Source organism: Aspergillus clavatus, genomic scaffold (assembly GCF_000002715.2).
Source record: "Aspergillus clavatus NRRL 1 1099423829800 genomic scaffold, whole genome shotgun sequence".
NCBI classification, from domain to species: Eukaryota; Fungi; Ascomycota; class Eurotiomycetes; order Eurotiales; family Aspergillaceae; genus Aspergillus; species Aspergillus clavatus.
Genome location: NW_001517099.1, coordinates 878,260 through 900,250, shown reverse-complemented (window position 1 = coordinate 900,250; position 21,991 = coordinate 878,260). Strand labels below are relative to the sequence as shown.

At 47.1% G+C, this 21,991-nt stretch overlaps 5 protein-coding genes across 5 annotated transcripts, besides 3 other annotated features; 4 read left to right on the top strand and 1 right to left on the bottom strand.

Annotated features, from left to right (window-relative positions):
- Nucleotides 1–124: 124 nt before the first annotated feature.
- Nucleotides 125–148: a microsatellite.
- A 341-nt stretch (nt 149–489) lies between these two features.
- Nucleotides 490–513: a microsatellite.
- A 3,510-nt stretch (nt 514–4,023) lies between these two features.
- Nucleotides 4,024–4,064: a microsatellite.
- Nucleotides 4,065–5,955: 1,891 nt separating this feature from the next.
- Nucleotides 5,956–6,652, top strand: ACLA_048150 (polysaccharide biosynthesis domain-containing protein; the record flags this gene model as incomplete). Its single annotated transcript, XM_001271771.1, has 5 exons — nt 5,956–6,000; nt 6,070–6,094; nt 6,152–6,436; nt 6,492–6,528; nt 6,583–6,652. The coding sequence occupies 5 exons, from the start codon at nt 5,956–5,958 to the stop codon at nt 6,650–6,652; spliced, it is 462 nt and encodes a 153-aa protein (XP_001271772.1).
- Nucleotides 6,653–7,443: 791 nt separating this feature from the next.
- Nucleotides 7,444–11,764, top strand: ACLA_048140 (ABC transporter ATP-binding protein; the record flags this gene model as incomplete). Its single annotated transcript, XM_001271770.1, has 5 exons — nt 7,444–7,904; nt 7,982–8,645; nt 8,711–10,643; nt 10,692–10,811; nt 10,878–11,764. 5 exons carry the CDS (start codon nt 7,444–7,446, stop codon nt 11,762–11,764), a joined length of 4,065 nt encoding a protein of 1,354 aa, XP_001271771.1.
- Nucleotides 11,765–11,817: 53 nt separating this feature from the next.
- On the bottom strand, nt 11,818–12,802 carry ACLA_048130 (dienelactone hydrolase family protein; the record flags this gene model as incomplete). Its single annotated transcript, XM_001271769.1, has 3 exons — nt 11,818–12,331; nt 12,393–12,474; nt 12,562–12,802. The coding sequence occupies 3 exons, from the start codon at nt 12,800–12,802 to the stop codon at nt 11,818–11,820; spliced, it is 837 nt and encodes a 278-aa protein (XP_001271770.1).
- A 1,555-nt stretch (nt 12,803–14,357) lies between these two features.
- Nucleotides 14,358–15,797, top strand: ACLA_048120 (uncharacterized protein; the record flags this gene model as incomplete). Its single annotated transcript, XM_001271768.1, has 2 exons — nt 14,358–14,480; nt 14,613–15,797. The coding sequence occupies 2 exons, from the start codon at nt 14,358–14,360 to the stop codon at nt 15,795–15,797; spliced, it is 1,308 nt and encodes a 435-aa protein (XP_001271769.1).
- A 2,412-nt stretch (nt 15,798–18,209) lies between these two features.
- On the top strand, nt 18,210–21,302 carry ACLA_048110 (uncharacterized protein; the record flags this gene model as incomplete). Its single annotated transcript, XM_001271767.1, has 3 exons — nt 18,210–19,428; nt 19,481–20,196; nt 20,250–21,302. 3 exons carry the CDS (start codon nt 18,210–18,212, stop codon nt 21,300–21,302), a joined length of 2,988 nt encoding a protein of 995 aa, XP_001271768.1.
- Between the last annotated feature and the right edge of the window lie 689 nt (nt 21,303–21,991).

Below are 21,991 nucleotides of genomic sequence, written 5' to 3'. Positions count from 1 at the left end.
TCCTTATAGCAAGCACATCATCTACCACCATCACTAATGCACCTCTGGGGATCAAATACACCACGCAGGGGAATCTTGCACCCCCGCCCTGGGGGCACCCACCAGAGTGCATATCATCTTGGCAGAGTATATATTAGAGTATATATTATTAGCCCCCCTGCTGCCTCCAGTGCCATGATGAATGGATGATATGGTGCATCTAGTATCAGGGATAATTAGCTACACTACCTAGGTAGGAGATCCAGTATAGTAGTATATTAGAAGCTATCCCTAGGATAGGATATATATTAGGTAGCCCATTCCTGTATACAATCTACAGACTACACTATAAATATATATATTTACGTCTCCACTAATCTACCCACCCTAATATAAATCCTAATTCTAGTGACCTTACTTCTCCTCTTTTATCTTCTTTCTCTCTTTGTCACTGATTTTAGTGGTTGTTGGTTCTGAGTTTTGTGGTGCGGTTATGCCACTCTAGCTAATAATATATACTCTAATATATACTCTGCTAAGATGATATACACTCTAATATGCATTCCACCAAGATGATATGAACTCCGACGTGCACTCTGTAACAGCATGCACTCTGGTGGGTGCCCCCAGGAGGCAGGTGCGAGATTCCCCTGCATGGATGCAGAGGTAATACCTTCTATATCTATGTATCACATAAGGCTATACATAACATCTTATAAGGGAGCCTCTTCCCTCACAAGGGGATGTTTACTATATATTTTAGAAGCATCTTTACAATTCTTACAGGTTTGGATGCTTCTTAACTATATCAGACACAGACCGTAATGTGGTTAAATAGTGGATTATAATTAAACATGGAAAACACAAAACTGGCACATTAGACCTCTGTGCATAACCATATTTTATATGGGGTTTGTGCAGATAAGTCTGGCAACTAATCATTAGGCTTCCAGCTCGAGTCCCCTGCCATGATTTTCTTCTCATTCAAGAAATTTCACGAGCTAGACGCAGACCGGCATGTTCCTCAGCCACAAGGAAGCATACTACAACTACTACAGCCTAGACTACTACAGAATTTGAACTTGATAGGTATGACCCCCAAAAGTCCTCCTCCAGCGGGTCAGAGCAGTTGTGACGGCAACAGTCTTGATGGCTAGGGGAATAGTAGTTTCGGTTCGTGGGTAAGCCATGAATACGTGCATGAAAGCTGCGACCATCTTATATGTTCTAGGGTGGTGGCCGAGTTGGCGCAGTATGAGATAGAAGAGCTTTGAGTTCCCGGCGTTGAGCATAAACAGGTTGGCGTGTTTGGAATCAATAACGGTCTCCAGAGCTGATTCTGAGATTAGGAATAGGCGAGATCTTGTTCCGAGTACTTCAAACATACCAGCGGACCCAAAACTGTCAACAAGAGCGGGCTGGCGGGATATAGCGCAGATATGCGTCAGGCATACTGATAGTGCTCCTGTATCAGGGCGAACGCTGACATTCTGAAACCATGGCCGTCGGTGATAGGGGGTATCCACCCATTCTGGACTTGAGTACGGATGTGGATCCTAGCGAGGCGCTGTTGAGTCTGGCTGGAGGCAGCTGAATCGTTGATGGCCAAGATGCTTGACGAGACGATGGACTATCTCGTCAGAGTCGACTAAGGGCGTGGTGAAGATCTGCGGCCAGTTGGCCCCCAGTTAGGAACCCAAGAGGGAGTTGCCTTAGGGCCTGCTAGGCCTGCAGCACAATAGAGAAGATTCAATTGCTTGAGATTGACAAGGCAGTATGCGAAGAAACCAATAAATACATGCTTCCCTTGACCCTTCCTGCTAATATAGGCCAAGGAGACCGAAAAATTTATCCGTGAATCTGATGCGTGCGATCTGGAGGCGAGCTGCAAAACTTGGAAGATATTCTCGATACGGAGCGCCATCTTCGCCATGAACTGAACCCAAAATTGCCTCAGGTTATGTCCAGCTCCAGGCTGACAGGTTATTTAACGTGCGCGAATCGGTCTAGAACTCATAGTCACCGGGCGGAAGAGAGCGCGCTGGGAAACCACAAGCTCCTGGACAACCCATACTTGACTGAAGTATTTGCATTTAAGTATGTCACGTAGCAGCACTGGAGAGCTCCCTGCTAGAGCACCCGCACTAGGTTCAAGCTTATGTAGACAGTGCCGAGGTACAATATTGTTTGTGGCTGGAGCAGCTAAGTCTGGTCCTAGATACACCACGACTTGTACACACTGCTCGCAAATTTTCCTCATATTGGCGACCTGCTCTCCCCACTTGATATCATCTGTTAATGCACACCACACCAACCCAGATAAGTCGCGAACCTTGTTGCTGGCGCACCATCTTCAGCATACTCCAGCAATTCTGGGTCTGAAAGAAAACGTCCCAGTAGGGGCCAACAAAAACTGGCCTGCACGAAGTATAATCCCTATTGTCGCCGCCCCACATATAGGAGACAGTCTCGTACTCCAGGCTGTTTGCAAGAATATGCGTCTCAAGTGATATATGGACCAGGTGAGCTATCATTACTTGATGAATTAAATCGGGCTAATCTGACCTCCTTGGGAGTCAGCTTGTCGTGGTATATCAGTGAGAGACTAGCTTCTACGAGGTTATTAGATAAACATGTCTGATCACCTGGAGGAGAAGCGGCCCACGTATATGGAACCAACTGAGGCCATCGCAGATTCAACTGTCCGGTGGGTTTGTTTTTAGGAATCAGTGGAGGTGCGCTTGGTGTGACTAGCCCTTAAGATGCCAGCATTTCTAATCGAAAATCAATGCCACAGGACCTGCAATGGGGAGTCTCTGCATTGACGATAATACTGGGTGCCGTGCAGGAAGGGTGATGCCAGCAACTCATGGCATAAGGTGGAGCTAGATGGTGCACAGAAGGGTTATAAGTGCTACAAATGTCCAGAAAGAAGAGAGGGAGAAGTTGTGGTTATTAGTCTCTCAGTTGCTAAAAATAATGAATCTAATTTGATCCAATCCTATCCAACGCATGAAACCCGCTTGGGTCACCAGATAAGTTGCGGCGTCGCGCCGTGCCGTTGCCAAAGGGTCTTGGCAGCAATGTAACCAATATCTGGCAGAATCCTTAAGTTTTCACTCAAGACGTCCTGCTCGATCTCTGGTACCTTGGTTATAGATAAGCTCTAACGTCATAGATGTTTAGTACAGAGGTTAAATAATGTTCAAGCTCTGCTCCATGCCAGGCCTAAGAGGGCTCTCGCCGAAGTGTTCATGTCCGTTCATACCACAAGTAGTAAGAAACTGCTTCATGAATTATCTTTCTGCTGAGTTCTCAGTAATGTTGCAGGACGTGGCTACAGCGTGCTATGTACCTATAGAGTCGCGGATAAGCACTATGGGCTATAGTTGGAGCTCAAGAACATTCAGCTTGAGATGTGTGGTTATCATCTGTGTTTTGTGTATGTTAATATAGTATTGCCTAACTCCTAGTATGTGTGAGAACACTAGGTCTCATATATGGAATATGACTAGTGTGAAAGAATAGATACTACATAGCTCAGATTTTAAGAATTTAGATAATTAAGTAGATTAATGCTAGGTTAGGATTCTTCCTCTATAAGAGAGAATTTACCTAATCTACTACTTAGTAAGGGCTAACTAAGAGATACCCATATATAGGTAAGATAGATATCTTTATTATATTATTAGGAGGCCTTATAACTACCCCCTTCTTGTATAGGTCTTAGTCCCTTAAGATATTTATAGATATTATTTTTATAGTTAGTATTTAGTACCTTATAGTCTTCCTAACCTATAAGCCTCCTCTATGTAGTATAGTTATTAAAAAATTATATAAAAGTCTAAAAATCTCTTTATAAGAATAAAAATTATAGTTAATATAGGAAAAAGATTCTCTTATTACTTATAGAGGCCTAAAGTTTAAAGACCTTATAGCTTATTTTTATTATATAGATAACTAGTTAAGATAATTATATATCCCTCTCTTAAAGATAATACTTCTAGCCTCTTATAATCTTTTTTTTTCTTCTCTTCTTAAGCTATTATCTATTATTTATTATTTATTATTTATTATCTATTATTAAAAATAAGTAAATTCTATCTATCTTTCTCTTATTTTAAGTATCTTTATCCCTCTCTTTATAAGTAGGGATAACTATCTCCTTATATAATACCTCTATATCTATAGATAATAATCTAAGTTATCTATAAGTAGTTCTTCTCCTACCCCTAATTATAATAAGATCTTTTAAGTAGAGTATTATTATAAGCTTATCTTATATAATATCCTTATCTATAGGTTATTTCTATAGCTTATAGTTTTATGCCTTATAAAGAAGATTCTTTAGATTATTAAGCTACTATTTTAGGAACTTATAGAACTCTTTTTATCTATAGTTCTTATAGAGTTTATATATACCTAACTTTTATAGATCTATAAGAATATACTTTAGATATAATATTATAAATTTAATTTTCTCCTCCTCTATAATTTATATACTATCTATATATAATTTAATCTTTATAATAAATACTTAATATATTATATAGCTTTCTATTAAATATAACTTATACTTTATAGGCAGCTTAGTTAATATTATAAGGTACTTTATAGATAGATTATCTATAGTATCTAATAACTATTATTTATACTACTATATAGATAGGAATAATTTATCCTAGATTACCTTTATTTATTCTAGAAGGTTAAGTCTCTATATAAGAGCCTTATTATCTATATTATCTAGATTAGAGATAGGGGTACTAGTCCCCTATCCTCTATTTATATCTTTATCTTAGTCTTATAAGATACTTTAGGTTCCTTATTAAACCTCTTTTTCTTTTCTTTATAAGGACTTAATAGGCCCTATCTTTATAGCCTTTTTCTTATAGATTATTTCTAGAGATCCTAAGGATTCTTTATAGAGTTTATTAATTTCTACTTTATAGAAGGTATTCTTTTAGTCCTATAATCCTTTAGGGGCTTATAAGCCTACTCTACTAGTTATTATCTTTTCTAATAGATTAGTTATAATAGATTAAGTATTAAAATTATGAAAATACTAGATCTTATATATAAAATATAGCTAGTATAAAAGAATAGATACTATATAGCTTAGATTTTAAGAATTTAGATAATTAAGTAGATTAATACTAGGTTAGGATTCTTCCTCTATAAGGGAGAATTTACCTAATCTACTGCTTAGTAAGGGCTGACTAAGAGATACCCTCATGTAGGCAAGATGGATATCTTCACCATACTTATTAGGAGGCCTTACACTTATTCTTATAATTTACAGATTTACCACTTGCCAGAGTAAAATTATGAGCTCATCCAACCTACAACCACTCGCGCAAGCTATAAATGCTTATTAATGGTCTTGGTGGTCACATGTATGGGGTATGACTCATGTGAGCTGTGTACACAAAAGGAAGGTAAAGAGGGTGAGTAAGATGCTTAGATCAGCTATACAATGCTCACTTAGGTGAGCTTAGTACAGGTCTTGGCAGGTAGGTGCTGACTAATAATAGGGTAAGCCTACCTACAACAGGTCCCTTACTGTAGGAGCTACAGTGCTACCTACTATTGTGAGCTGCATTGACATTACCATACCATACTAATATACCAAGTATCATTACAAATGCACAGTCATGGATCAATAACCTAGTGAGCATCTGTACTGGAGTAGTCGCAGGATGCTTCCAGAATGGCCCAGTGACAGACTAGATGGCCCTGGATGAGGATAGATGGATGACGTACCAATCCGAGGACTGAGACTGGCGGGGTCCGCAAAACTTCCCGCCCGCCGGAAAAAAAAAAAGAAGAGTGCGGGGCAATTTATCATCGCCCAGTTCTTCTTTATAACAGAGCTATTGCACGTCTACAGAATTCATTACACCTTCTTTTTAGAGGATATAAATCGATTTTCTACTGTCTTCACATCATTTTACGATACCAACAGCTCACGCCAAAATGTCGAAGCCATTTGACCCAGAGACGGCAGATAACCTGGAGGATGTACGTGAGATGCCTTGTCTTGTGTCTTACCTACTTGAGCTTCAGTGACGGTGCTAACTTTTGCTTTAGATTGAGAAGCAGTTCGCTGTGAAGGGTTAGCCACTGTCAAGCCGTTTGGATTATCCCTCATACTAACAAACGTCGCTTACAGCCGTTGAACAACTGATGACATACTGGTCGATCCTCGAGAAGGTCCGGGGCTCGCAGCTCAGACTGACGAAGATGGACGACGATATCTACGAACACTTCAAGAAAGAATTCCCCGACTTCGATCCTTCAGCTACTCTTGACGAGAATGAAATGAAGAGCAAGGAGGGCAAGGAAAAGTGGCGTGAATTCATGAATACCTATGAGAACAGCATTGCCGACTACAATTTCGGTACCATGCTCCGGGCCAGAGCCGACGTTGAATACGATCAAGAAACAACCATTTTCGGTGAGTTTCGATAGCTTGTGAGATTTTCTGATAGAGAGCTAACCGGTCATTGAAGCAATGCGCATGCAGTTCTATGCCATTGAGATCGCTAGGTAAGCTTCTGCCCATTCCATCAGCGTCTATTTATATGTTTCTAACCAGGCTAGAAACCGTGCTGGTCTGAATGATTGGATTTATGAAAAGGCGCACCCAGAGGAGAAGAAGGCAAGCTCATAAGGGCTGTCTGCTTTCTTTGTTCCCAAATATGCACTTGACTACCAATGAAAGAGAAGGGGAATTGTGTAGAGAATACTGTCGATTATTTGAGGATTGATTGGCCTGCGCTATGGCAACATGGCTACCCATCTCTGGTGGCAACCCATTTGATCGATATCAGCTGCCCAGTCCCGTCTGCGGGTGGCCCTTTGTCAAACAGGCTGAAGGCCTAGGGAACATTACTCGCACTTGACTCTGCGACATTTGACTCACGGCACACCTAAACTTCTTCAGATTTGGCTTGCAGTCGAGAAAATTATCTATTCTACCCGGCAACTCAGAGCGCGATAGATTTGCGTCTGAAACCCACAAGGAACCCAAAGTTGTCGAAGCGACACGATCGAATGATACCTGGTCGCTCTGCAATCTTGAGAAATTCATTTTGTACATAGTCCTTGGATGCTTAATCTAATATTCATTACGCCCCGGATGGCACGTGACTGCTTTGTCTTGCTCATGGGTGAAGAACAATGGTAACGGCTGGCTTTCGCGTTCCTTTGTTCGCACAGCCGAAGTGACTGCTTCAATATTACCGCTTCGGGCATTGGGACATAGAAGGCAAAGAAGAATGAGAAAGCATTCCACAACGCCCTCATATTCTCATACAGAGAAGACTCGAGTCTTCCGACGTTTTTGTCGGTCATTTCTACAGACACTCCTCTTCCAAATGCTATTTTGTCTCGGGTCCATCTACTTGAAAACAGTTAATTCCACTGGAGTTTGCTACAGGGAGTGTCAGGAACCACTCAGCCATGACCTACAAGGTGAAATCGTTAATCACTGCATCCGTCTCCAGCTTCAAGTGCGTGCGTAGCTGGAGATGGAGTTGGATGTCCCTGTTCAATTTCACGACCAGAAGCCATTCTGCAACACTAAGTCTGGCGATAGTTTTCGCTTTCCTTGCTAGTTCGATTACTCCTATATTTGCAATCCTCCTTGGGGAAATTTTCAATTCATTCACGTTATTTGGCGGTGGTCAGCTCAGCAACGATGGACTGCTTCAGGATGTAGCCAGAAATGGCATCGGACTCGCAGGTTTGGGTGTTGCTTCCTGGATTCTGAATGGAGTATACTTCACCCTTTTCATCATCTTTGGGGAATTGCAAGTCTCCAATGCTCGTATCACGCTCTTCGAAGGGTTGCTGGAGAGAGATCAGGAATGGTTTGAGACTCAGAAAGATGGTACTAAAGCCCACTTGTCCTATCTCCAGGCGTAAGTCGATCCCTGTTTGACTCATTTCCATCCGTACTGTTCCTACCTGAATGTTCTCTGCTCACTATCCATCGCAGTCAAATCCAAGAATTACAGATGGCGACCTCTCAGCCTCTCGGGCTCGTCATACAATTCGCATTTCGTACACTCATCTCGCTCGGCCTGGCATTCTATACCTCATGGAGTCTGTCTCTGATCACTCTGGCGGGAATCCCGGTTTTCTCGAGCCTTGTTGCCCTGGTATCATCTCGCATGAAGCGGAGTATAGAAGCCCAGCAGGATGAGCTAACTCACGCATCCAAAGTTGCAAATAGCGCCACCAGCTCAATTGACACCGTCAAATGTCTCAATGGGCAGGAATTCGAGCTTCGAAAGTTCGCAGAGAAGATCGATAATGCTGCAGCACACTATCTGAAACAGGCACGTCTCAACTCTCTCCAGATAGCCATTATACGGTTAATGATGTTTGGTATGTTTGTGCAAGGGTTCTGGTATGGCACTACTCTTGCAACATCCGGGAGACTCACTGCGGGTGAGGTACTCAGGGCATTTTGGGCCTGCTTGACGGCAGCTCAATCTATTGAAATGGTCTTGCCGCAGGTAATAGTGCTGGAGAAAGGCAAGGTTGCCGCATCGATGTTGAAAGAGCTCCTGAACGGTTCAAAGATTAAAAAGCGCGCCGAAAGCATCAAAGGAGCATTGTATCCGCGCTATTGCAAGGGCGACATTGAAGTTTCCAATGTGAGTTTCCTCCAAGAATCATTATTCTTACCATATGTCTCGTACTGCTGACACTCTATCTACAGCTCTCTTTTACCTATTCATCTCAGCCTGATAGGCCCATCCTCAAGTCAACCAGCTTCTTCTTCCCTGCCGGCGAAACTACGTTTGTCATTGGGGAAAGCGGGTCTGGGAAGAGCACACTTGGGCAGTTACTTGCTCGTTTATACATGCCCACTTCGGGAGAAATCCTCATCGATGGTGTCGCACAACAAACCCTCAGCATCAACTGGATTAGGAACAACATCACTCTAGTTGAGCAACGGAGCGTTCTTTTCAATGAATCTGTTTTCACCAACATTGCCTTCGGTCGTCGGGCTTATGATACCGTCACGAAGGAAGATGTACGAGACTGCATCGACCTGGCAATGCTTGGTTCTACGATTGGCAATCTACCAAGTGGTCTCGACACTTGTGTCGGAAACGGGGGAAGCTTCTTGAGCGGAGGGCAGAGGCAGAGAGTGGCAATTGCAAGAGCCAGGTTGAGAGATACCCCAATTTTGATAATGGACGAGCCTACAAGTGCTTTAGATGGCATCAACCGCAACGCAGTGATGAAAGCGGTTCGAGAATGGCGCAGGGGAAAGACAACGATTATCATTACCCACGACATGTCCCAAATTATGGATCATGATTATGTCTACGCTCTCGAGCACGGGTCGGTGACGCAAGCAGGGTACAGGTATGAGCTTAAAAACAGCCCAGCCAAAGAGAAGTATTTCCCGTTTACCGACAAGAAGGACGTGGATGAAGCATTCAAAACTGCAGAGTTGAAAGAAGTCCGCGGTTTGTGCTCAGATACAGATTCAATAGAGACCACGGGGAGTCACCATGGTGCAGAAACACCGACTCATTCCACAGAAGCTCCTGATGGATATGAGATACTTCGCCCAATGGATCGAAAAATCAGGATTCAACAAAAGAGGGGGTCCGGGTCGAAGAATAACAGGCCCAAGTTACGGGGTATGTCATACGACGAAGAGAACTGGACGTCTCAGGGATACGAAATACCAATGCGAGAGCTCAATGCTAAGCCACACAGATCTACCACTTCTCGTCAAACCCATTATGGCCATGCTGCTTCGAAACGTTCTATTTCTCAAAGAAAAGCAAGAGCTCGTCGTCAGTCTGCTGAAGTATCTCACAGTGCAAGAAACAGCACAATTATCGCGAAGGGACAGCGTCTATCTCTCACTCAGACTCTGCGGACATTAATTCCGAGCCTTACAGTATGGCAACGTTTGCTACTACTGCTCGGAGTAGTGTGCACGCTGTTGCACGCTTGCGCGACGCCGATTTTCTCTTACTGTCTCTCGCAGTTGTTCCGCTCCTTCTACGATACGACCAATAACTCCATGAGATGGTCCTTGGTAGTTCTCGGAGTTGCAATCGGTGATGGAACCGTATCGTACTTCATGCATTATCTCTTGGAACTGTGCGGTCAGGCCTGGGTTGATTGTCTTCGGAAACGAGCATTCCAGCGAGTGCTGGATCAGCCTCGGCAGTGGTTTGACGAAGAAGGCAACTCAGCTTCCCGGCTCACTGCCTGTCTAGATCAGAACGGAGAGGACATGCGGAACCTCGTTGGTCGCTTCGGAGGCTTCGTTCTAGTGGCAGTCGCGATCACCCTGACTGCAGTCATCTGGTGCCTGGTCGTATGTTGGAAGCTGACCCTAGTTGCGCTGGCTTGCGGGCCTGTCATCTATGTCATCACAAGGGGTTTTGAGAAAACCAGCGGGCTCTGGCAGGGCCGATGCAACGAGGTTAACAGGGTTGCGTCTGATGTATTCATCGAGCTGTTCTCGGAGATACGCACCGTCAGGACATTAACTCTCGAGTCGTTCTTTCACAGAAAATATCTGAAAGCGGCGTCAAAGTGCATGGAAGTGTGTCTGAAACGAGCTGTTCATACTGGAGCCCTGTTTGGTCTCGTGGAGTCCACGATCATATTCGTCACTGGTGAGTCGCTGTCCCATCTTGAAATGGCTTTTGCTAACCAGCATTCAGCATTGATATTCTACTATGGAGCGCTGCTTGTATCATCCGGATATACAGTGATCAATGTAACCACCGTATTTTCAATACTCTTGTTCAGTATTGGATATGCCAGCACAGTGCTATCTTGGAGTAAGTGCCATGTTTACGACTGACCTTGACCTTTCTGGCTGGAACACCCTGCTAACGCTTCCCCAGTCCCACAGATCAGCTCTTCACAAGAGATGGCCAGTCAGCTTCTGCGCCTAGTAAATCTCCCTGCTGGGCTACCTCATGAACATATAGGAAATAAATATGTTCTGAAGGCGGCCCCTGTGAATATCAGGAACCTCAATTTTCGATATCCATCACGGCCTGACGCGCAGGTTCTTCGCGACGTCAGCCTCAATTTCCCTCAAAACTCTTGCACGGCTATCGCAGGAGGCTCGGGATCAGGGAAGTCAACGATTGCATCACTGCTCCTATCGCTCTACGAAGCACCACTATCCAAAAACGGAAGGCCAACAATCTCCTTGGGAGGCCTGGATATTCGACACTTGCACACGCCTTCTCTCCGTTCCCTGATTGCGGTAGTCTCACAGCAGCCCACCATATTCCCCGGAACTATCCTGTCCAATATCTGTTACGGCTTGGATGATGATTCTCCATTGAGGAGGCTACACAACGTGCGGGCGGCAGCTCAAGCTGCGGGAATTGATGATTTTTTCTCGTCACTCCCTAACGACTATTTCACTGTCATTGGAGACGGTGGGGTAGGACTGTCTGGCGGTCAGGCGCAGCGGTTGGTGATCGCACGGGCTCTTGTGCGACGGCCGCAGGTTCTGATATTGGACGAGGCGACCTCGAGCCTTGATCCTGAAAATGCAAACTTGATTCGACGGACAGTGCAGAATCTTGTGTCTGCTCGCTCGGGCTTGACGGTGATTATAATTTCACACGCCAGGGACATGATTGAGATCGCAGATAACGTCGTAGTCCTGGAGCAGGGCTCTGTTGTGGAACAGGGACCATACGATGACCTCGCAAAACGACCTAGTGGGAAACTGAACGCTTTGATAAGGCTTGGAGATACAGGCGCATTTTAGAGAAATTTCCTATATCTGAGAAGACATGCATCGTTTGAGCCACAGTAGGAGTATCAATAAGAAACATTAGCGAAATGGCGATTGAACCACTCCAGAGCCTGATCCTCCGCTTCAGCAGCCTGCTTCTCAGCATTGTCAAGAACATGGTCCGCTCGCACGCAGAATCCATGCCCAGCTCCGGAGTAAACCCTGACCTCTCCCACACCCTTGCTGTCAACGATTCTTTGAATTTGTTCAACCTGCGGCTTCTTCACCACCATATCCAGTTCGCCCATGGCAAAACTAACGGGAATCCGGATCTTCTCAATCTCTTCGGGTATCTTCAGAAAGCTGGGGTGGCCCGTAAAACCGGCATCAATCAACGGCTTGCCGTCCACTTCGGCCCCGTGCACAAGATTGACGACATACTTTCCTCCCCAGCAAAATCCGGCTGCTCCGATGGGCAGCCCGGAGCCTTCGTTCTGGCGCACAGCGGCGAAGAACGACTTGACGACGGGCCAGGCCTTGCTGAAGCGATTGGAGTACATGAACGGAACCATGGAGCTCACGGCACAGCTGAGATAGTAGCTTTGGGGATCTGATCAACAGAGCTCGGACTTGGCTATCACGGGGATGCGATTCGACTTACGGCTTCCACAACCAGTCCGAGAGGGTGTCGTTCTTGTATAGATCACGCATGGTGGTGATCGCCGACGTGGGACAAGCATTTCCTGCGGCGTTTCATCTTCAGCCCTCCCCTTCCCCTTCCGCCTTTTACTTGTTTTCATCCCGGTCACATTGGAGGTAGGTTCGCTTACCGTTCATGAACTCCGGCAAGTATACTTTATACTTGCTTTTCTGGGCGTAGTGATCCGCCAAGATCCGGTTGTTGACAAACTCCCAGCCGAATGCATCGGGGATGATGATCACGATGCCTTTGATGGCAGTCGAATCCCCCGCTGGCGATGCGACATAGACGTCCAGCCCGTGCAGCTTGGTGACCTGGCCTTGGGGTTCGCCTGAGTGGACATGGCCGCTGAAGCAATCGGGACACGACATTGTGGGGTACTTGGCTTGATGCTGAGAAAGATATACGTGATAAAATATTATGAAAAGACAGGAAATCACATTAGAGGAAAGTTATGAGCTCTGGCGTCTGTCATGTTGGTCCTCGTGTTTGTCTCAAGGTTTAGCACATGTGACAACTAGTGCAACCTTAAGCTTTAGGCTGCAAGGCGGACCACAAGAGTAGGAGAGGCTGATGAGATAGTTTATTGTCCGCCATATTTCAAAATATTGTTTGTGTAGTATGCTCTGCTGGATGAAGTCACTAACAAGCAGGTCAATATTCCTCCAGATCAGTTAACGACGGAGTAGATGTTGTCCCATGTGGGCGATCTACAAACTCCGTATATATTATTCGGCTAAGAAATGGCTTGCGCACCACGAAGTGCTCCATAGTGGGGAACTGCACTGCACTCCATCAAAATGTGTTATCACGCAGTTGGGCTTTATGCAAGGAGTGCCAGGCTTTGCAGCATTGACAGTTGAATTCTTCAAGGCTCAGATATGCAGCTCTTCCTTGTGCACTGATCAGCCATGGAGGACAAGACGTTCCTCTGTACTTCTTAGTGATATCCGGGTATTTCCGAGAAAACTAGAAGTTCCGTGGAAAGAGGCTAGGAACTTAGACTGGAACCGATGGATCTCCCTATTTGACCCTTCGGTCGACGTTCTAAAAATGGAGCCTTGGGCTCTGTTGAGTGTTGAGAACTTGAGAAATGATAGTAGTCGTTGGTGCGCCTGAAATCATCAAAAGCCACGGGCTCGGCTCGGAGTGGCGTCCATATGCAGGCTGCAAAGTTATCTGCGATTGTGGGCAAGGTTGCAAGGATGTTGTTGGCGTTGCTGCTGCTTCAAAGCAAGATGGCTAATATAGTACATTTGGAAATCCTCCGTAGTAGTGAAACAGTGATAGTCCCTCTGGGGTAGACACTGCGTACCTGGACGGTGGAATTGGAAGAGTTGACTGATTGTTCCTTTCCGCCTTGGAGTTCACCAGCCACCGTGATTATTATTTCTTACTACTCTGTATCATACCCACTTGATATTGGGAGGGATCTTCACTTCAGCCCATTCAATTCACTGACGGCCTCTGATTAGTGCAAATGTTCAAGACTGACTCTAGAGCTGTTGAAGAGGAATCGATGATTTGGTCCTTAAATCATACTGCATACAGCCTTCTCTTCCTCTAACCATCTGTCTTCTCTCCTCCTCTTCCTCTCCATGCTATTCTGCACAACTAACTCTCCAATAATATGGATTTGGTGACTGGTGATGCTATACTCTCTATTTATATTGTCACTGTATGTTGATTGATGACTTGATTTCACAACAAGCCTATATATATTACCTTCTTCTGCCTTGTGCCGAGACTTCCCCTTCACTTAGTGAGGGTAGTCTCTCCCATCTCTGGCGCCAAGTGCGCTTCTTTCTCATCTCTCCTCTGGTATCGCCTTTTTTCCTACATCAGCAGCATCCAGATTTATTGTGAGAGATACTAGACAGAAAGGCGCCCATATTCCTCGAGATCTCGGCGTAAAAAGCCGTGGTGATGTACATTCCAGCTCCGACTCATGGGCTGGTGGCCCGTCAAAACGGCACCAGCACCGAGACCAAAGACGCCAAACCAGATCCCGGTCCAAATGGTTCCGACAAGAATATCACTTATGTCATTGTAAGTATGCCATTCTTGGTTTTGGATGGCTACGTGTCTTCGACAAGTAGCCAAGCGGTTTCTCAGCATACTGGTGGATTGATGAGTTGCGTGCTGGTCGGGGTTGACTGATCTCCGGGTGTTCCGATGCAGGTCGTTCTGGCTGCCGTTTGCTTTCTCTCGCTCATCGCTATTGTCTGGTTCGTTTTACGCTACCTGCGCAAGAAAGGCTGCAGTCCGAAGTACATCCCCTCCAAATTTCTGAAAGAGAAATGGACTCGCTGGAACGTGGGGAAATCCTATGATCCAGTCGCAAATGGCTCCGCTGTCAATCGAAACGCGTCTGCCCCAGGCACCGACGGCACAGAAATGGCCGCGCGCACTACCAACACCGTCCGTCGAGATGCTTCGATCCGCTCCATTGCTACACTCCCTGCCTATTCCGCGAATCCGAATACCGGCGAACAGGTCATTGCCCGCGAAGGAGAACGAGATGGGATGGACACTGTGGTCGAATACCCTGAGACTGCCGAAGAAGAGGAGGCCCGCAGAGAGGGGCTGATGGCTAGCTTGTACCAAGCTCGTGTGCGCCGTCGGGAGGAGTTGGCGGCACGTGAGGCCAGACGACAGGCGCGCCGTGAAGCTCGTGTTCGTGGTGATCATGCCCAGTTGGAATTACTGCGGGACGAGGATCGTCGTCTCCGTGATCGCCAACGTAATAGGAGCCATTCTTCGACGAACGAAAGTGGTAGCACTTCCAATCTTTCTTCGGCCTTGGAGCAAAGTCGCGGTCGCGACAGACGGATTTCCAGTGTTAGTTACGCCGATGTGGGCTACGTTCGCCACGACGGCTCCCGTGTTCGAGCTCCTTCCCTTGACTCCGATCGTCGCCCGTTGCTCTTCAGCACTCCTTCCGCCGGCTTTGATACATCCAACCGGTCTTCTCTCGTCGAGGCGACCAGCATACACTCGCGGGGTGAATCCTACTCTTCTGCTTCCACGGGTCCGGTCGATCCCGGCAATTTGACCAGGGTCCAGTCACAAGCGCATTCTATGCAATCTACGATGCCATCCACCCCTGGTGGGGACGAAGGAGATGTCGGTGACTTGACCATCCCCCCGCCCGACTACGACAATCTAGACTGGGGAGAGGCGCCCCCTTATCAGAGTCCGGACTCCCCACGCGGCGAGCAGGTCGCACGCTCGCGGGATCTGACCGCTGTGCCTACCATCCACGTGGATGTGGCCAGTCCCGTCAGCGAGAGTCCCCGGGGCTCCCCTGGTCCTGCACCTAGAAGTGTGGATTCTTCGCTTGAAAACTCCCCTCAAGCTCACTAGGGCCCTTGAGACTACCGCTGCTCCTGCTACCCCCGGTCTTATCTTGACCTGCACACTGGGGATCTGCGGGCCGCGAATGGAAGGGACGAGTTAACGATCACGAATAATGATAATTTTCCGGTCCCCCATAATGGCGTTGGGAGGAACTATGACTAGCATGGCGTTGGGGGCCTTAGAGACCAAAAAAAGTTTGATCTCATGTCTGTGTAATATTTCTGATTTCTTCTCTTAATGATTCCCTCGTCCCAGCGTTCTACCCTGTACATGGAGCCGAAATACTGCTCGCCGTGTTAATAGAATGTAATGGGGACGGAATGAAAATATTCAAAGCTACATCTTTTCTGCTTTACACCTCATTAAATTAATTGATGTAGCCACAGAAACTCGCATGGATGAGTGCAAGCCCCGGCCGTACAGCGGCGAGCATAGATGATTCCTACACAATAGTAGTATTCAGATTCTCTGTGCCCAATATCAGGTTCACTCCTCTTCCCACCATGCATCGTGAAATACTCTGCAGTCCTAGTTGTATGTTCAACTCCAAGCCTCTACGCGAGGAGCATGAGGGCTCTTTTTTAGTCACCATCAATCGTACCCATTCTTCTGCTGATGCATTCAACTAAGTTAATTCAAAGTCCACCCACCGGGAGTATACGTATTATTACTCTTACTGTGTACTCTTGATTGTATTGCTGACGTTTCTTCTATACTTCATCTCAAGGACAAACGTGGCATCGCGGTACTTCCTATGCTTTGCTTTCAATCTGTCGGTCACCCTGATTTAGGCTATGACAATGTATTTTTTGGATGACACGAGCCCTTCAAGTTGCTCGGACCGTCTAACCTTGCCTTCGAATGCCTATGAACCGGCAAGTAATGTATGTGGTTGTTGACACACCTCTACTCCCTCAACCACTGGCTCCGCCCAGCGATATATCTCTGGATACCTGACTAAAACAGACTATAATGGAGGAGGGTCGGACAGCGAGAAAGAGATCGAAATGATGTACGACAAACCCCTCGTCCAGTGCTCTCCCGTGGCTAACTCTGAGATCAGATGGAGCAAGATACCAAAATCAAGGAGAAAGAAAAGTTTCACAAAAATCTCGGGGAAGCGAGACCTAGAAAGCATTGCAGCTTGAATCGAAGGCGGAATAGCTGGAATGGCTCCAGGCGAATCCATTATTGAAGCTGTCCTGACTCGAGCTCTGGAATGACTGTCTCACTTTGATCATCGCAGCTACCCAAAGTGTTGGCCTCAAAATGGTCCAAGCTTGACTTATCCCCAGCGAGGCAAGCGGGGAGTGCTGTCTTTCAGAAGACGTACTTACAGATCAGGATAGGACACCACAGACCACCTGGCGAGATTTCTGTGGCGAGTCGAAGACATCATTCGCCGGTCAAACAAAGGTTTCTTGTTTAGACGCGGTCTCTCTAGCCAAGAAGTTGGTCGGATCGTATGGGACCTCAAAATTGGCTTGTTTACATCCATTCCGCCAGTCGGATTAACCAGCCTGGATGGTGCAGGTCAGTCTTCAACACGACGAGACCAACAGGCAAGTACATGGACACTTCCTCTGAACACATTGGGGTTCTGTATCATTGACTGGGTCAAGAGGTGTTTTAGTTGCCAATGCACCTCACCTATGCAACAGTTGTCAATCACTTTCCGTCAATGAGAGTGTTGTGCAAATTCTCTTATCTTACTATGGCCAAGCGAGCAGTATCTCAGAATATAGTTGCATGCCTCCTGGGGCCGCTCTTCTCCCTGGTAGTATTCCCATCCTCCATAGGGAATAGCTAGAAATGCCTATTTTAGCAGAATGGCTCCCAGGAGCCCAATGCCAGGAATAAAACTGGAGATCTCTACGGAGGTATATAACATAGCAAGCAATAATAATGATGGGGAGAGAGATCACCTATGGAGTACTACTGAATACCTTGCTAAAGTATTGTACGCGCGGGTTCTTCTAGGCGGTCACTCCAGCGGCAGCTCCACCTCTCTCAGCAAAGTAAACAAATCAACAAACTCCCAGCCTCCTCTTTTCCCCGTCCCATGTAGTCCCATCGCGGTGACTTGAAAGTCTTCACTCATCGCATTGTTCTGAATGTTATTCAAGCATAGACTAACTTAAAGACTTGCATACCCTTTTTTTTTATTGTTTTGCGCTGTCGAGATACCCTCCTGTCGTATCATTGTCGCTTTTTTTGTTGTGGTCCGCGGCCACCAGACGCGCTTTTCTCTAAAACATCCCATTGCATTTGCTCACTGAACCCCGACCACGAGCCAGCCGCAACTCCCAACCCGGACAGAAGCATTCATGTCCGAGGCCAATTGACCACTCTATCTAGTCTAATCGCTATACCTGTATCGGACCATCTGATCAGACGCGTCATATTTTCACCACCACCATGTCGCGCGAGAATACCAGACGCTCCGAAGCGACCACCAACAGCTTCGCGTCGTTCGGCTCAGACTTCGACCCCGAGCACGAAGCCCTTGCATCTACAAAACACTTTGAGAACAGTCCAAAACTGCCAGAGATGAAAGGCAGCGCAAGGAAGCAATTGAATGATGACGACGATGACGAGCCTGAATACGCCATCGATACCTCCGCGTTGGAACGCGCCTTCCCCGAATTCTCGCCGGTTGGGACCTCGGAAGACGATACTGACGAAAGCATTTCCATCGAGGCCGGGCGCGGCATCCCCAAAACCACGCGTCGTCTTGACGACTCGCGCAATTCTATGATGAGCATCGAGAACAGTGTGCGTTCGTCATCGCCTGCCGTCAGACTCGACTATCCTACTTCATACACTCCTCAAAAATCAGCCATGCGTGGCACATCCAGACGAGCAGTTAGCGAAAATCTTCGCAAGGATGCCCAGCTGAGACAGGCAAGCCTCGCGCACAAGGAAAACCGCGACCCCCTGTCGTCCAAAGTAGCTCGCAAGGACCAGCGACGGACATTGTCTGACATGCACGCCAAGGTTCGCGACTCCTACGATGGTTCCTTCCTTGGTGATGAGCGACCTCAGCCGATCGCGACTAGCACGCGTGCGACGCGCTTCGGAAACGTGAATCTTTCTCATCAGATTGCGGACGCCGTGGAGAGAGCATCCCAGGAAGCATATGCCAAGGAGATGCGCCGAGGAAAGATGCCGAGTAATCTACGGAACGTGTCTGGCACTGGTGCTGGTGATACGGGAACCATGCAGTCTTTTCTCCTCCCCGATCTTCCCAACCTGTCAGAGTTGGTCTCAGGGGTCTACGAGGATGGTACACCTGTTTACTCCCGCCAGGGCAGAGCCAGGGCAACCCGGTTTGTGTCGCCTCCTCACGATGGCGCGGAGGTATCCATGACGCGAGAGCATATTCCCCTTGATACAATTCCCATCCCCGAAGATGAGAAGGCACTCTTCGTCTCACTGAGACTTCTCCAAGACAAGGTCTCGGAGCTTGAAAGGGCCAAATCGGAGGCTGACAGAAAGATCGATGAGATGAGACAAGAGAACGCGGCTCTGAAAGCAGGAAGGTCCCGTCAGAAGGATAAACACGGTCGTTCTCGCGTCTATGAGTCCGAGGATGACGATTACAGGAGGAACAGACAGCTCGCTGGCGATCATCAAGGTATGTTCCGCTCATCCCGGAATTTCAACTTCCCTGCTAACGGCTCTAAAAGAACTTGAGGCTGCGAACTTGGTTTTGCAAAATCAACTAGATATCGCCGAGCGAAAGGTGCAGGTGAATGAGGCAGCGCTGAAGAAATTGAACCGCGAGAGAGACATGGCTGTTTCTCAATTGGGGATAGCCTATCTCGAGTCTCGCGATTTGAAGAGCGAAAATGAGAGCTTACGGCAGGAGAATGTTGAACTCAAATCGCAGCTGGCTAAATTTGTCTCGCATGCTTCAAAAAGCCGTGAGGACACAGCTCAATCAGAGCCACTGTCTGAGACAGATGCAAGTCTGGATGATAGCCAGCTCGATACACAACAGAGCGAGAACAGAAGCCGAGTCACCAAGGATCTCACCACCAAGAGCGCACGGTCCAAGTCTAGAACTGCGCGTGCGGAAGAGTCCCGTACCAAGATCTCAAAACAAGTGGACAAGGAGATTTCGCGTCTCGAGAAGGAACGAGCTGAAGATGCTCTTTTCTCTATCGACCTCCCGAGAGCTAGGTCTTCCACCTCGAAATCCGGAAGATCCCAGAAGCAAGCGGTAGCAACCAGCTCGAAAGCCAAGAAGCAGCCAAACACCGGGAAACAGCGTGTGAAACGTGTGATTGTCGAAGAAGTGACCGTCACTGAGCCTTTAGAATCGACCGCCGAGGATGCCTCCTGCCAAACCAGAAAAACTTCTAACACAGAGCAAGATCTGACCCTGTTAAGCCTTGTGGATGTGAGTTCAATCCGGACTTTCCACTGCAGTCGGGTACTGATATGTCATCTCAGGAAAACGAAATTGCTCAACTTCGGAAGACGCTAGAAGAAGAGCGACTCGCCCGTAAACGACGACAGTCTGTGTCGACTAGGATTCAGACGGTGGATGAGACCGCAAACTCTACGCGACAGAGTCTGTCCAAATCCGCTGCCCCTCGCAAGTCCTCTCTCAAAGAAAGTAAAGCCCCAATCGTCGGGCCCGCATCGGCTCTGGGTGATTTGACGGCTACCTCCCAGGTCAGCATGGCGGAAGCGGACAGTAATCTTTCGGTGCCTATTGAGCGCCAAAGACGGCACTCGGATTATTCAGTCACCACCACCTCGCAGCGGCGACGCCGCCGAAGCACGAACGATATGACATCCGCGTTCATACTACCAGATATCACTCTTCACCATGCGAATTTGGTAGCTGAAGACCCTAGCCGATTGCCTCAAGCTGCGCAAAAGGCGTTGGACGGTGCTACTCAGCACGACGGCAAAAACTGCACAGTCTGCAAGCGCTGCATTCCTATTGACTCTCACTGCGATCACACTCATGAAGTGGTGAAGGTCCCGAAGCCAGTGCCTGTGTCGGAGCGCATGCCGGAGCCATCTGTGTACAACGAAGAGCCCACATTGCGCCCTGCGCAATCCCCAGGCGTCGCTCTTGCAACAGTGCTCAAAGCATTGGAGGATGAACTCTCCCATCTCAGGATGCAGCTTGTGGTCTACCAAGGGGCCTACAATAAGTTGGATGCGTCCCTCAGCAAGCGCCAGAGGAAATCGCTTGCTGCAAAGGTTGAAAAGATTCTCAAGGACATTGACTTGAAAGCGGATCAGATTTATGCGCTCTACGATGTCCTTGAAGGTCAAAAACAGGACGGCCATGAGATGACCGAGGCAGAGATGGAGGTGACTCTTCAGTCCATCGGGATGGATACCGCTGCCACACGCGCGGGGGATGTGACTGCTACTACGGACAAGTCTTCTAACAGACATAATGATACCGATCTTGAGGATGAGGAGGAGCTACCATGGGAAGGTATTGAAAGCACAATGGACATGACGGGCAGTCATCGGAATTAAGTTTCAGGAAAACTCCATCAAGCACTTCTTAACACTCTTCGGAAGCTACCTTTTTCTTTTTCTTCTTTTTTTCGACGTCCCCGCCTGTTGGAATGTTTTCGGTCCTAGTTTCCGACTGAGCTCTTTGAGGTGGATGCCCCTGTACCCTGAGAACGTCGCTTCAGACTTTATGTGAATCCTTTCTCTTTGGTTGAGGAGTATGTCGGCTGAATCTCTCGGCGTCTGACTGTCCTTGATAACGGGGTTTTCCAATTGCCTGATTGTTACTAGAGATCAGCCTGATCACGTCGATGGACATTCGAGATCATATGTCCGTCTCAGGCCTTGATTTCGTGACTTGCAAGCACCCTTCATTTCTCTATTCTTTGTTTGTCGTTTGCTGGGCGTTCGCTTGTGGAAGCAGGTGTTCTGGTCTTCTTGGTTGCACAGCGTACAACTTTGTCCTATTTACTCCGCTTAGCATTTGGGTTAGGAATTTGGTTAAGTGTTCAATTGTATGCTTTCAGTGACCCAACCATGCAGAAATGTCCTGGTCGCTTCTCTCACCCCTGATACATAGTCTGAGTAGATTCTCTACATGCTTGCCTCAGGACTCAAGGCATCCCCCATGATCGGCTAAATCGGCACTTTCTCCGCACTCTTTTTTTCTCTTCACTATCTTATCGATAAGAACCATCCAGATAACTAAA